Source organism: Clarias gariepinus, chromosome 11, assembly GCF_024256425.1.
Source record: "Clarias gariepinus isolate MV-2021 ecotype Netherlands chromosome 11, CGAR_prim_01v2, whole genome shotgun sequence".
Lineage (NCBI taxonomy): Eukaryota > Metazoa > Chordata > Actinopteri > Siluriformes > Clariidae > Clarias > Clarias gariepinus.
The window spans coordinates 24,075,193-24,090,592 of NC_071110.1; the positions used below are offsets into that span (position 1 = coordinate 24,075,193).

The 15,400-nt window shown below is 37.9% G+C and overlaps 1 protein-coding gene across 1 annotated transcript; it reads right to left on the minus strand.

The window, feature by feature from the left end:
• Window positions 1-1,149: 1,149 nt before the first annotated feature.
• Window positions 1,150-13,537, minus strand: LOC128532807 (L-amino-acid oxidase-like). The gene is made up of 7 exons (XM_053506912.1): window positions 13,384-13,537; window positions 5,497-5,753; window positions 4,091-4,203; window positions 3,199-3,400; window positions 3,043-3,111; window positions 2,819-2,952; window positions 1,150-1,906 (listed from the first exon to the last, which is right to left on the minus strand). Exons 1-7 carry the CDS (start codon window positions 13,535-13,537, stop codon window positions 1,150-1,152), a joined length of 1,686 nt encoding a protein of 561 aa, XP_053362887.1.
• Window positions 13,538-15,400: the final 1,863 nt, after the last annotated feature.

Here is a 15,400-nt window from a genome sequence, read left to right on the forward strand (position 1 = left end):
CACATACATGATATATACAATGTTCACAAATATCTAACAAGCACAAAAAGCTCATAAACTGTACATATTCTACATAATGAGAAAATAATATATGACAAACTGGGACAAAACATTTGGTCAAATTTCCCATGAGTGAAGACCAAAAAACATTTTATGAAAAATCATAAACACCGCACCCCATCTGTCCTCTGTCCCCCAACCCCTCATGTCCATTTCAGGGAATTGGCATTGTTCGAGTTGATGATGATCATTTTGTTTGTAATTAAAAAAAAAAAATTCTGATGAAGATTTAACAGTTTGTTTGTTTGTCCATTTTTAATCATTTAAACCAGATCTATTATAACAAGCTTCCCAATGAGCCTCATTTCCCAGCGTTCTCAACCTGCCCATGAGCCTCTTGCAAGAAATGGACCAATTACTGCATGTTATTAACTGTAAAATGAAATTCAGTTAAACAAACCGAACAGTTCAGAGGTGAAAAGTATGGTATAATGCAGTGAACAATAGAAATCATAACCATTTTTTAACATTTCTTTTACACTTGTTTACTGTATATCCCTCCTGAAACCTGAATAGTTTCTGACAGCCAAATCTTACACTATATTGTAAACCTAATGCTTTTGATCTCTTGTCAGAAATAGAAGAAGTTTAGACAGATGAGAATAAAGATTAGCGCATATACATACAAGATGTAAGACAGGCTTATGAAGATGGACAGGCACAGGGTTGGTCAATGAGCAGAGTATCACAGATAAAGGCAAAATCCAAAAAACTGAAAACAGAAATGGGTCAAATATCCAAACATGAGTGGTTACTATTGTAGTAGACTGTGATGTGTTGTGGGTTATGGAGTTTGAGGCAGACTATGGCTGAGTTATGACATTCTTTGTCAAGCTTTATACCCTTCCTTTTCTTATTGTCTTACATGATCTTTAATTCTGAGATATCTTAATATTACTAATCTAAAATGTCTATGTCATTTGCTCACTGATGCAGCATCCTTGCAGTCAAGAGGGCAAATCACCGGCAAAACTTTAAATCATTCTGGATTGTCATATCGAATGGTTCAACAGCAGTTTTATATGAAAATGAAGACTGTTTCTTTGGTACACTGTATTTGTTTCTGCATTTGTTTTGTCAATTTATCTTTTATACAGCATTGTTTATGTTTCTTGCCGCTTTGATGGCAGATCTCATAGAAGTCTCAATCCAGCCATGTGGCATATCCGTATGTTCCCCAGCAAAAAAAATCCTGCCCTCATTTTTGGACAGACCATCAATATACTGAGTTTGTTGGTAGGGGGTAAACAAAGCAAAGGCTCCAAGACTGTATGGATCCAACCCCCATTTCTTCACAACACCTCCAATGTAGAGATCCTGGATGTGCCTTCCATGGATCTTAATCAAGTCATTCAGCACCTCTAACTTTAGCTGATCATCAGACATTCCTTGGAAGAGTGTGGAGTCATCCAAGACAGTGTAGGAGGCCAATATGACTCCTCCTTTCCCAGGGAAGCTATGGCTGGGGTAGTAGATGAAGCGTGAGGGCAAATCTGTAATGCTTCTTCCACCATAAATGCTTTCGTCTTCCCAGAACCTGTGGCTGAACCTCAGCACAACCTTGGTGGCACTCGCATAGTGCACTGAGCGCAGGGCCTGATTCTTCAAGGAACTTAAGGGAGGTTGAAATTTGATGAAGAGAGTGGCTTTGGCTGTAGCCGTCACCAAGGCGTAGTCAAATCTGTTCTGGGTCAAGAAGGGTGCCTTGTGTTGTTTATAAAACACTCTGACATCACTTTCTGTCCGACTGATGCCTTTAACTTTTGAGCTGAGGAGGATCTTCACATTAAGGATTTCATAAAGCCTTTTCGGTAAGTTATGAAAGCCACCTGAGATCTCAGAATATCTGGAAAAGAACATAAAGGGTTTGTTTTTAAGCCACTGTGAAGTCACTTTGGTCACTCATTCTCACTCTGCTTTGTCATCAGGGTCGCGGGGACCTGGAGCCTATCCCAGGAGACTTAGGGCATGAGGCAGGGTACACCCTGGACAGGGTGCCAATCCATTGCAGGGCACAGATATACACACACTACAAGCAATTTGGGAACGCTAATTAGCCTAACCTGCATATCTTTGGACTGTGGGAGGAAACCGACCAAGCACGGGGAGAACATGCAAGCTCCATGCACACAGAGACGGGAATCAAGCCTGGCCAGGAATAGAACCCGGACCCTGGTGGTGCAAGGCGACAGTGCTAACCACTACACCACCGTGTGGTCACAAGGTGTTAATTAGTTTTATAATTATCTATAACAGCAACTCTGACCGAAAAAAGAAACTCCTTGAACTTTCGGTGATAATGCTTTTATATAACCGTTTATATAACGGTTAACAGTGGAACACATAACAGTTCCACCCAAAAAAAAATTTTCATCAGATTATGATTTAAGGTGGCACAGTGGCTTAGTGGTACGCAATGTCAACTTGCACCTCCATGGTCTGGGTTTGATTGCCACCAGGTTCGATTCTCCCCTCTTTGTGCATAGAGTTTGCATGTTCTCCCCGTGCTTTGCGGGTTTCCTTTGGGTACTCCAGTTTCCTCCCACAGTTTAAAGACATGCAGATTAGGCTGATTGATGTTCCCACGTTGCTGTAGTGTGTGAATGAGTGTGTGTATGTGTCCTGCAACAGATTTACACCCTAGGATAGGCTCCAGGCGCCCCCGCGACCATAAAGGATTAATATATATATATATATATACACACACACACACACAGATAAGTGATTCGTTTACTTGTGATTCTTAAAGTCTACTTACGTTGTGTCATCATTTACATTACACTGCAGATAGAGACTTTCCGTAAGAGAAATGTAGAAGGTGTTCATATTAAGGATGTCTCCAATCATGCGCAAGGCTCCAGCACTCAGGTTTGCCTCCTTTAATAAATACTCCTGTATGATTAAAACACAAGTCTAATTATAAACAAACTGATTCATTATTAACTTAAGTTAAAATAATTCAAGTAGTAATAGGTTCATCACCTTAAGAGTGTATGAATCGTACTTCTTTTTAGTTGCATTGCAGCCAATTGATTTCAGATCCTCTCTTATCTAGAAAACAGTTTAAAAAGGGTAAAAAGTTTTACAACCATGCCAATGGAACAGAATCACGTTAAATGTGTACTTCCTCTTACTGACCTTCCACAAGGATTTATTAAAAAGTTGATGGGCTGATTTTCCTTTCTCCTCCTCTCTTAAGGGGTAGTTCAGCAAATCAGGATTCTCATTCACTTCAAAAGTTTTATGACGGACACCATTGACATAATAGTAAGTATTATTGTCTACTTCATTGAATTCGTTGAGTTGCAGACCCAGCTTTGATGTGAAATTTCTGAGAATCCTGAAAAAAAAGAAAAAATAAATAATATGACGCAAAATAAACTGCAGTTATCAAATTGAGGGCCTTGGTAGCTCAGTGGTTGGGACAGCCCAAGTTTGCCAAACTTAGGCAGGTGGAATGCAGGTCATGCTTAGTCAATTTCCAAAGCCTGGATGCTGGATACGTAGCATAAAATCTCAATTTGATTTTTTAACTTAAAAAAAAAAAGATTTTGTGAGTGCAGTACTTTTAAATTTTTAGTGTTCTGAAGTTGGTCAGGTACAAGGACTGGACTGAAAATGAGATCCAAAATCTAAAATTCACATGATCATGCATTTATCAATGCATTTAGCCTTGTAGACATGGTCAAGACAATCTGCTTAAATTCAAACCATGCATCAGAACGGGAAAGAAAGGTGATTTAAGTGTCTTTGGCATGGTTGTTGTTGCTAGACGGCTTGGTCTAAATATTTTCCAAACTGCTGATCTACTGAAATGTTCACACACAATCGTCTCTAGGGTTTACAAAGAATGTAATTACAAAAAATATCCAGTGAGGTGCAGTTCTCTGTTTAAAAATGGTTTGTTGATGCCAGAGGTCAGAGCAGAATGGCCAGCCTGGTTCAAGCCGATAGAAATTCAACAGTACTGTACCTCAAATAACATCACCCAAGGATTTCAATCCAATAGAAAAAAACAATGGTTACTCACCAGTGGAAGCTTGGGATCCTCATGGCACCAAATTCTGCATACCAGCCCTCTATTTCATCCCTGTACGTGTTGATTCGTCCACCTATGTGATCACTTGCTTCTATGATTGTGACCTAATGACCCATTAAAACATGATTTGGTTAACATTCGTGTGAACACAAATTCACCATATCTTGTAGTACATTTAAATGTAAATGATATACTGAGGTCTCCTTATTAAATAATGGTATTCTTAAACTGGTTATGTGTTTCAGAGCAGGGGAACAAAAAAGTATCTAGCAAAAAGATCGTGATCAGGAAAGAAAGGCAAAAATGTGCACCCTGGTAACTAATTCAAATTATACGACAGTTAATTCCGACTAAGTAATCTGGTTGGACAAGAGGCATTCCACTAGTGGTGATAATAGGGCATAACAGCACTGGGACATTTAACAACTGTACATGAATCACTCCATGTCCCAGGTGTTTTAACAGTTGTTATTTAGACTGTTGGTGGCAGCATGAGTAAAAGTAGGTCGTTATGGTTCACAGTACTGGAAAGAGTGGAGAGCAGATGCCTGCCAAAACCCACATTTAAAACCAGACACAAATGCACCTTCTACTGTACAAGAAAACACATCTGATAACATTATTTCATCTTTAACAATACTTTGTCTCCTTAGTAATTCCTTCTAATACGTTTCTATGTCTTTGAACCATCTATGTTGTTTTGTTAACAGCTAACGTGATTTACAAAGCTAACTAGCATCTAACACAAGGCTTAATCCCAAATCCCTCTCTAACTGCTAATCAAGGGCAACACTTGTTGTGTGGAGCAATTGATTGTACTTAGAACTCTTGAACTTAGAGCACTAGCTTTGTTTCTGCGTTGGCATATCTGTGCATTGTCATCATATTTCACATTTCTCCTTTAAAACCATTAATGGGAATTTGACTTAATGTTCGCAGAACCTTTATTAGGAAGCGTAGATGTGCACTAGCCACACATGTCTCCTTGAAAGACTCATATGTAAGTTTTGTGTTTGGACTCCTGTTTTGGATTATATTCACAAGTTAGCTTCTGATCTTTTTCAATCTTTGGCCTTGGGTTAATTCATACCTATGGCTTTATACTGTTGCCCTTGTGAGAACCTAGCATCTTTGATAATATTTGGTATTTGTTAATGCTAGCTTGGGTAATGCTAGTATTGTGTCTTATCCTGTGCCGCAGTTCTGTTTATGTTTGATTCCTTTATTTATATCTTTTATTTAATTTGCAAGATGTTTATAAATAAAATTGTGCGTGCACCTGCATAATTTCTACAATTCGCTGAAAAATAAACTTCATCTATGGTACATCATCTTGCAATAGTCTGTCTTAGGACAATACATGATTGTGTTGTGTAGATTAAGGTCCATATACTTACCTCATGTCCAGCATCCTCTAGTAACTTAGCTGCAGTCAGTCCAGCTATCCCTGCACCAATGATGGCCACACGGTGAGGGTTCTGTGGCAGAGGAAGACCTTCTTTGACTATCTTAATAAGTTCATTATAGTCATCATCTTGAAGACATTTTGAAATCAGGTCATCTTCATGTCCACTGGCACTCAAGGCGATGAACAGTACAATCACAACAGATACTGGAAAACAGTGGTAAATAGTTATAAGTATGTAACATAATTCTTCTGACTAAACACTCACTCATCATCTATGCCATTTTATCTGGTATACAGGATCATGGGGGACTGAAGAACCCCCATGGGAGATTTGAGAACGCCAGTTAGCCTCCTAACTTGCACGTCATTTGGCCAAGCACAGGAAGAACATGAAAACTCCATGTACACAGACCCAAGGCGGGAATCGAACCCGGACCCTGGAGGTGCAGGGCGACAGTGCCGACCAGTGCCGCCTCCATACTCTTATTTTTTTGTGACAGAAACAGCAGGTTGTATAATGTCACAAGCTGAAGGCATAGATTAAATAGATTTTCCAGATAGAAGTGTTTACATATAAAAAGCCTGCAGAAATGTTTAAAAGCACAGCTTGGATTTTTATTAACTCATATGCGCAAGAATAAGAATACTTCCAATTCAGTACAAGTGACAATTACAAACAAATACAGTCTGAATGTACTCACAAGAATGAGACATTGTGCCTTCACTGGAAAGAATATCAATAAACCAATAAACAGCAACCTAGAAAGAGAGGGAAAAAAATAAGACAACTCAATAAGACGAAAAAAATATATAATATATAAATAATAATATATATAAAGTTGTTAAACTTGACATGCTTAAACTGCTTACCCTCTATAACCTACATTATGCATTTAGAATAAACAGTAACTGGAACGTGAATTAACATTTAAAAATCAGTTTACATGAGACTATAGAAATGCCAGCTATTGCTTAGTGATTTCTTTCTGTGCAGTTATGTATGTCTGACAAAAAAGGCGTAACTTAAGCTCCTGCTACAAATTAGTATATGATGTACTAGATAATAGTGATTATGGTGGTGATTATATTACACTCACGGTGCCCAGCCAAATAATGAAACTGAGGAATATTTTTTCTCACTGACTTAGTTCAGTCATGCTGAATAAATTAGATTAGCGACTTCTCCTGTTCTCTTAAATCTCTGCGCTCATTTCCATTTTTTTATTTTACCACTGTAAATTACTTCTCATAATTTCACATTTTGAATCATTTGTTGTAATACACTGGAATATAGTACATATAGTATAGTATAATTAACCATACGAAATGATTGTGAAATATGTCAAATCTTTAGAAACCGTTTAATTAACAAAATATAAGCTTAACTAATTCAACTTGAATCCATCAAAACAAAACACATGCATTTAAACATGCAACTGTCAAAACTATCATTTAATCTTTTCCATGGCTTTCATCTGGGGAGGATTATAGGAGTACAATAAAAATCCACATAAACATTAGTAATGACTAATTTAATATAATAATATTGTAGTTTTGTATAACTATTCACCAGTCTCTCTCTCTCTCTCTCTCTCTCTCTCTTTCTCTCTCTCTCACACACACACACACACACACACACACACACACACACACACACAAATTACTATTATGCCATTTAAAAATCTATTTTGACACTTTTGCACCCAAGCATGTAGGTGAAGCCAAAATTTTAATGAAAAAACAAAGCCTCTTCGTTAAATTGAGAATGAAATTACACAAATTGGGTAAGAATGTGTCTTTTATAATCATTAAAGCTGGCAGTCATTTCGAAAACTCCTGTGTTAAACTGAATGTTTCGGTTTTATCGCGTCTCCGCTGGGAGGAGAATTATTGAGAGGCAAATTATTGGCCTTCATTAAGCAAGGAAAAGAACTAAGGAGATATTATTGCAGATTATTGGAGATTAAATTATTGCAATTGGGTTAAGAAATGCCCAACACATTATTTAAACCTTGAAGGATAGTGCTGAACCATCTTAACTTCATGGGGTAAATGTGGTTTGAACTGTCCAAGGAACAATCCAAGTTTTATTAACCTAATAAAAATAAATTATGATTAATTTGCTGCAATGGGTTGGACCCATTCAGTGTGTTCCCTGACTTGTGCCTCGAGTACCCTTATTGGGCTCCAGGTCCCTCTTGAAATCGCATGCGTTATGTTATGCAATCTCCCTCTTAAATATCTTGAAAGCACTATTCTCTTCTTCTTTGTCTTTCGGCTGTTCCCTTTCAGGGGTCGCCACAGCGAATCATTTGCCTCCATCTAACCCTATCCTCTGCATCCTCTTCTCTCACACCAACTAACTTCATGTCCTCTCTCACTGCATCCATAAATCTCCTCTTTGGTCTTCCTCTAGACCTCCTGCCTGTCAGTTACATCCTCAGCATCCTTCTACTAATATATTCACCATCTCTCCTCTGAACATGTCCGAACCACCTCAATCTGGCCTCTCTGACTTTATCTCCAAAACATCTAACATGGGTTTTCCCTCTGATGAACTCATTCTTAATCCTATCCATCCTTGTCACTCCCAAGGAGAACCTCAACATCTTCAGCTCTGCTACCTCTAGCTCTGCCTCCTGTCGTTTCTTCCTCTGTCTCTAAGCCGTAGAGCATCGCTGGTCTCACCACTGTCCTGTACACCTTTCCTTTCATTCTCGCTGATACTCTTTTATCGCACAACACACCTGACACTTTTCTCCACCCAGTCCAACCAGCCTGTACACGCCTCAACGGCCACTGTTTTTTATTATTATTACATTCAGTTGGTAGGTATATCCATGTAATGTGTTACTTACCAGACTTGTTGCCATTTTCAGGAACAGGAGAGCGTATGAATGTATAATGCAACTCTGCTGTATCCTCAAGTCAAATCCATAGCAAATTGCACATGTAATGTTTAAACCTTCTTTTGAATTTGTTGCTTTGCTGACTGCAATGAAGGCAAACCTTGTTTTTTGTTTTATCCAGTTGTATGTACTGAGTATAACTTTTAACATCCAAGTAAACAGTAACATGAAAAAAAAAAACACAGAATCACTGATTTGGAAAAGGATCACCCCCGTTTCTAAAAATGACCTGTAAATTGAATCAGATAAAGCTAATCACCTTCACACAGGCACACGACGCCATTTAACTTTTACTTGTGGCCAGCTGTGGTTATTTTGATTAGCTCAAGATGAAAAGCTGTAGGATTTCAATCTATTGTAGTGCAACTGAAGCAAACAATCAACTATGAATGGCAAGGAACTGTCAAAAGATCTCCGGGATGAAGTTGTGCATAGGCACAAGTGAGGAGATGGATACAAAGGCTTTAGCAGTTGCTGAAATTTGTTGGTTTTATATTTTTATATTCTGGATTTTAAAAGTTACACTGAGTATACAGCTGGATAAACCAAAAACTGTGTCTGTCTTCATTTCAGGCTGTAGAGCAATAAAATGTTAAAGAGGAGTGATTCTTTTCTATACCCCCATACTATTACTATTTCTTTGAGGTTAAAGTTGGAAGAAGTGCTAAATGAAGTCCAGAAAAGAAGAAGATAATGTGATTAAGTGATTTTGTTAAACAATATATGTTCATCTCCCACAGTTTTGTCACAATTGATCTATCATGTAGTGAGTTTGCTTGATGGGTCCATGGGTCCATTGGGAATGCAGCATGTGGTTTAAAAGTCAAAAACAAAGGGAACAGAGACTAAATTGTCCTCACTATCTGCTTCCCTACAGCCTTGCTCCTTAGACAAGATTTCTGTGGGTGTGCTGTAGTGTCTGGCAAAAGGACATTGGCAGAATATCCTTTTGGTTTTGTGGTGGCTCCTCCATGGATCAGACTTGTTGGACCGGTGCATCACATGGGTGCTCGTTCAGATTAAGTCTGGAGGCCAGGTCAGTAACGTTTGGCTCTTTTCCTGCTGGGCCTCTGTGGTGGGCCATGGTACAGTAGGTGTTCTGGTGTCTTTTTATTGTGGCCAGCATTTCTGCTGCATTGGCTTTTCTGTAGGATGAGGCTGGATGGGCTGGCCTTTGGTAACCACGGTCATGGGTGAGTCTTGGGTGCCTCTGATCCTGTCATCAGCATGTGTGGTTTTAAACGAAAGGTGCAGGTGGTCAGTGCCCCACTCCAAATTCTGAATGGTCACTCCAGATGCCACCCCAAGACTCCTGACACGTTATTGGCTTCCACCTGACTGTATGGTGAGAATTAGGTGATAATGTTTGTCTTTACTGTTTAAGTCAGTTCTGTACCTTTTTACCTTTAGTGTGCTTCCAGCAAGCAGGTGGACATGCATTAAACTAAACTTCACTCTCTCAGAAATGGATTAAAATGATTCTGCCTACAGTAGTACAGTTTTGAAATTCACACAGAACCCTTGCATTTAAAATACCATGCATACCTTTGCTTTCAAAACAAAAGTGGGTGCACTGAGTGTTAATGTGTTCACATCAGATAATGCGCTCAGTGCTTGCGTTCTAACCAATACAATATATTTTTTTCTCACTGATGAGAAATGAACTGAGCTGGCTTTAAGTCCCACTTTCGTGCTCTAGGATTGGCACTATTTCAGAGATCTGGTCACCTTACCAAGCATAGACAAAGTTGGATTCTTGTAACCAATCTGTGTCGAAAATGGCCAAAGTGCTGTAAGTGCACTCTAAAACACTTAAATATTTTTAAGGTGAACCAAAAAGAAAATTATGGCCCTGCTTCCAGTTCACTGTTTTTAAAGCACTACAGCTTTAGGACTAATCCAGTTCAGTGAATTCATCTAATCTCCGCTATATTATTTTGCAGTCTATGTGTTATGTCTGTGTCTTCTCTGTTACAATACTGAGTTAAGATTTGTATTTTGTGCTTTGTTTCTGTCTCTGCTTGTGGTGGGATAGTGTGTCTCCCTTAATATTTCAGGTTCCGTCCATTGCAATCGGTTGGTTTTTGCAATCAGTCTCTACAATCCGTTGCTTCCTGCAATCGGTTGGCTGCTCTACCCTTGTTGATCTTGCCATCTACCTGATGATTGGGTAACCAGGAGACCCAGAAGCCTACTTAGGCCCTTCAGAGTACAGTGCTGCAGGCCTAGACTGGGGCATAACACCTCTACGTATACAAGATATCTTGTGTGTGTTACGTCTGATCTCCTCTATATAAGACGTTATGTCTGTGTGTTACGTCTGATCTCCTCTATATAAGACGTTATGTCTGTGTGTTACGTCTGATCTCCTCTATATAAGAAGTTATGTCTGTGTGTTACGTTTGATCTCCTCTACATAGGAGATATCTTTGTTAGCTAACGGTTTACTGTTGTTTAAATTTTGGATGGTGTGTTGAACACATCACCTGTCTCAAGATATCAGACTTCCTTTTCGTGATGGGGGTTCTCCTTGTTGCCTAAATATTTGGTCAGTCTTTTGTGTTTTGGTGCTTTGCAGAGTTTATTTTGTTTAGTTTTTTTCCCCCAGGTTCTCCATAGCAGGAGTTTGCAGGATCCTAATGAATAAAAATGTTTTTTATGCACATCAAGGCTTTGTCTCAATTATTATCTAGCATAACCATATAAATGTCTAATGCGTATAACTGCATGCAGTCTAATAATATCTTAAAACATACTGAGAAAAAGAGCTAAAAATAAAATAAAAAAAATAAGTATTGCGAACCAAAGGACACATGTTCAGTGAGCAGTGAACATTTTTCTTAAAAGCCAATTGTGTTTACTGTGTTAAACATTGTAATTTTATGGTGATTTGTCAGTCTAGTTCGGATGAACACGCCCAACTGTAAGCAGGAGAACTGTAGACATTAGGTGTGGACTGGGACCTCAAGCTAGCAGGAAAGTGGAACAACAGGGCAGTTTACAAATAGCAAGTGCAATTTGTAAGCCTCTAAAATGTTTTGCTCTTGCCAGTTCTGCTGGTCAGATGAAATTATTTGTATTTTTATTTTTAGTCAATGTCACTTGGGCCGCATTAAAGTCAGTATAGTTTAATATTCGTTTATATTCAAAGTTTCTTACCTTTAATGTGGTGTTATTTCTGATAAGGTACAGTAAGTGGATACCCAGCTATTAAAACTCTAATTCTCAACCTCTGTGTCATGAACCAAGATCAGTTTTGCCTTTTAATTATAGTGTTATTAATTCATTTTTTTATACAGGCTACATAATGTCTTCCATAAACATTTTAACATTAATTTAAACATCAGGAGGTAGAATAATTAGTTAGCTGCACAGCAAATCATGTAATTCCCTCTCCCTTGGTGATTAATGAAAGAAACTATCATGTGCATAAAAGATACACAGTTAAAAATTTAAATTTCAGTGTGAACTATTAAAGATACAAATAGTTTTAAACCATAACAAAGATAATTATTAGAATATAAAGGGGCCATTAAAATCTGCTCATGCTTTTCCCAAGCTTCACAACTGTACAACAGACACAATTGTAAAAACACCTGATTAAATAGACCAATGTGCACATAATACAACTGCAAACACCCATAAAGAGGTCTTTCTAATCTTCATGCTTATAATTTCTCTGAAAAATAATATGAATATATTTTTTTCTCCCAATGAGTATCTGTCTGTGGCATCATGGCCACTACACCTCTGTTAGCAAGGCCATGTCACGAAAAGGTTCAAACTTCTCACAGAAAATTCAGTTGATCAATAACCAAACAAGGAGTCAATGGCAAGCAAGAAAGAAGTAGTTTTATTTACTATCCAGAGATTATAAATTCATTCAACACAGACACAAGGTGTGCGTCAAGGAAGAGCAACACCTTGAACAACTTGATTACATTTACACCAATATTTATAGGAAGAAAGGACAAAAAGTGCATGCTATATATGTGTGTGTATGTGTGTGCACAGTTTTAGATACGGATGTTTCGTCGAAATCCTAAATCCTTCTACATCCGTCCGTACTTGGGTCTTAAGATAAGCACGTAACTGCGCACAATATTTTTCTTCTCAAGGATGGGGTGATAGAACTCTCTAACCAGTAGCCACATAAAGAACCTTATAGACTCACAGGTCTGTCTAAGTCCTAAATGGAGTATGTTAGACTATAACATACAGAAGTATGGTGACCGTACAGAAGTATGGTGACCAATAACATTATAATACAATAAAATCATATTTTCCGTGAGCTAATATTAAAAAGGTTGCTAGTTCATGGAACATCCATTATCACATACTGTACTGTGAATAGTATTAGTGAAAAACCTCATGCACTCAGCACTAATACAGTATAAACAAGAAAACTATTTATGTGAAAAAAAGCTGAACAATCAACCTGGCCCTATGTGCCTAAGTAATTGCTCCGAAACCTAACAACTGCAATCAAGCGTTTGCGATAACTGCCAATGAGTCTTTTTACATTGCTGTGGAGAAATTTTGTCCCACTCTTCGTTGCGGAATTGGTTTAATTCAGCTACATTGGAAGGTTATTGAGCATGAACAGCCTGTTTAAGGTCATGGCACAGCATCTCAGTCTGATTTAATTCCAGACTTTGAATAGGCAACTCCAAAACCTTAATTTTTGGGGGGGACTTTTTTGGTACAGGCAGGTAGGTTCGATAGCTTTTTTCCCCCTAATTAATGAAATCAACCTTTTATAACTATATATTGTATTTACTCACAGCATTATCATTGGACCTGGAACTTTAAATGCTCTGCGAATACACAATGGCGAATAACTTCACGGTGAATTTTGCCCATGAAAAAAAAATCTATTCCATCACTGGACAGCAGAAGTTGTTTTAGCCTGTGGTGAAGTTTAACCTTTCTTGACTGATAACTGTACCTCGAGAGCAATTATGTACCTTTCACACTACTCTGCTCTACAACCACTTCACAGAGGCACCACCACATCACAAACCTCAACCCTTTCTTGCTGTTGTTGGTGACACTGGCCTGTCCAGCTGCCACGTCCTTAGGGACTGGTGCCCTCTTGCAGTGACTGGTGTAAATCCACATCTGTGGCCTTCACTGTTGTTCGTGTTGTTAGAAGCTCCTGGAATGGGCCTTGCCATCTTCTTGCTTTTTAGTTCTTCTTCCTTCTGAAATCCTTCACCTTTGGTCCTGTCTCCAGGCTGTAGATCTACCTGATTTACCTGTTTAAGAATCTGAGACAGAGCAGAGGACAGGTTTGCATATTAACAGAAAGTTTCATCCTCACACATGCCTGGGGATACCATTAGTGGGGGTTTGGTCCTTATCCCTATATTTGGGGTCTGTTAAACAGAAATTTAAACAGACTTAAAGATGGTTTTTACCCAAATTCTAGTTCTCATGTACAGGTAGGGCTTTGGTTTGGTAAACTTTAAACTAGTGTGTTACTAGTTTACAAGTGATTTATGAAATCAATAAACTGCTACCGGGAAAACGAAATTTTATTTCTGCATGCAACAAAAACATTTTGAACTCCGATACTGGGTTGAAAGTTACTTTTAAATAAAATTCTCAATGTCTATTTTAGTCCTACTCGTATTTATAAATTGTCATCCTTTTATCACATGTACTGGAGTGTACAGCCAGCTGTCAACCTGAAAAAAAACCGGGGCTCAAAAAGCTCAATAAATCGCATCACATCAGCGATTGTGACGCATATTTCGAACGACAAGAAATTGATAAATTATGTGTATGTTAAAAGATCACCAGAATCTTCAAATTTAGAATAACATTTGAAAAAACTAATAAACTGAAATTAGAAAAATTTATTTAAATTAAGTACTCATTATTTTCCAAAGCCACAGGGACCCGCAGAAGAGTGATGAAAGAGCCACGCGTTCCTGACCCCTAGTACACTCTAAAACCTGCTGGGTTAAAAAACAACCCAACCATAACCCAGTCGCTGGGTCACTATTGGACAGAACATGCGCTGGGTTGTTTTGACCCAAGTGCTGGGTTTAACCCGGAATTCTGGGTCGTTCATCTGACTCAACCAGTGGGTTAAATTGACACTCTAGCTGGGTTAAATGTTAAAGTGTTGGGTTGTTTTATTTGACCCAACCAGTGGGTAAAATTATCACTCTTTCTGGGTTGACACATTCCATTTGATTTTTTTTTTTCAAAAAAGACCCAAAAATGTACACAACTTTACATAATGTAAATAGATTACAGAATAAGAAAGTGTGAATAACTCAAAATCTTTTTACAAAAATGTCAGACAAAACCATATAATCCCTAGGTGACCATTTGTTAAATATAAAATAAATGTAACATTAGCACTCTGTACAACAATAAAAACAAGAGGCCCCTGTAAATTATATTTCAATTGCATTATTTTTGCATTTAATATAATGTTTCAATATTTTTAAATACAAGTTTTCAATAGAAATCTTATAACGCCCACATGACATCAAACATTGCCCATTTTAATATTTTAACTATTACTTATTTAACTATTACTATTTCATTAGCTTTGAAATGACATTAAAAACAAATATGATAAAACTTTTTTAAAAATATTTTTGATTAAATGTGGTGTAAAAAAACAGATGAGTACTCGTGTCCATCAATCTGATCTAAAGTAGGCAGGAGTAACTCCCAGGTGGGAACATCAAAGACAAAAAATCTTTTAAAACAAACATTAGCGGCCTCCACCGAAGAGTCTGTATCAATAGCATTGTCTCCAACAATGGAAAAGGTCTGTCAGGTTCCTCTTGTTTTATCCACAAGACACAAAACATACCATCATGAGAATGAAATCTTTAGGCACACTGTCAGGGCTTAATTTGCATACTTATACCTAATTTTATACCTAATTTACACATCAAATCTCGGCCCAGCAGATGTACTGGCTGTTAGCCAAAATGAAAATTTAAATGCACACTTGAA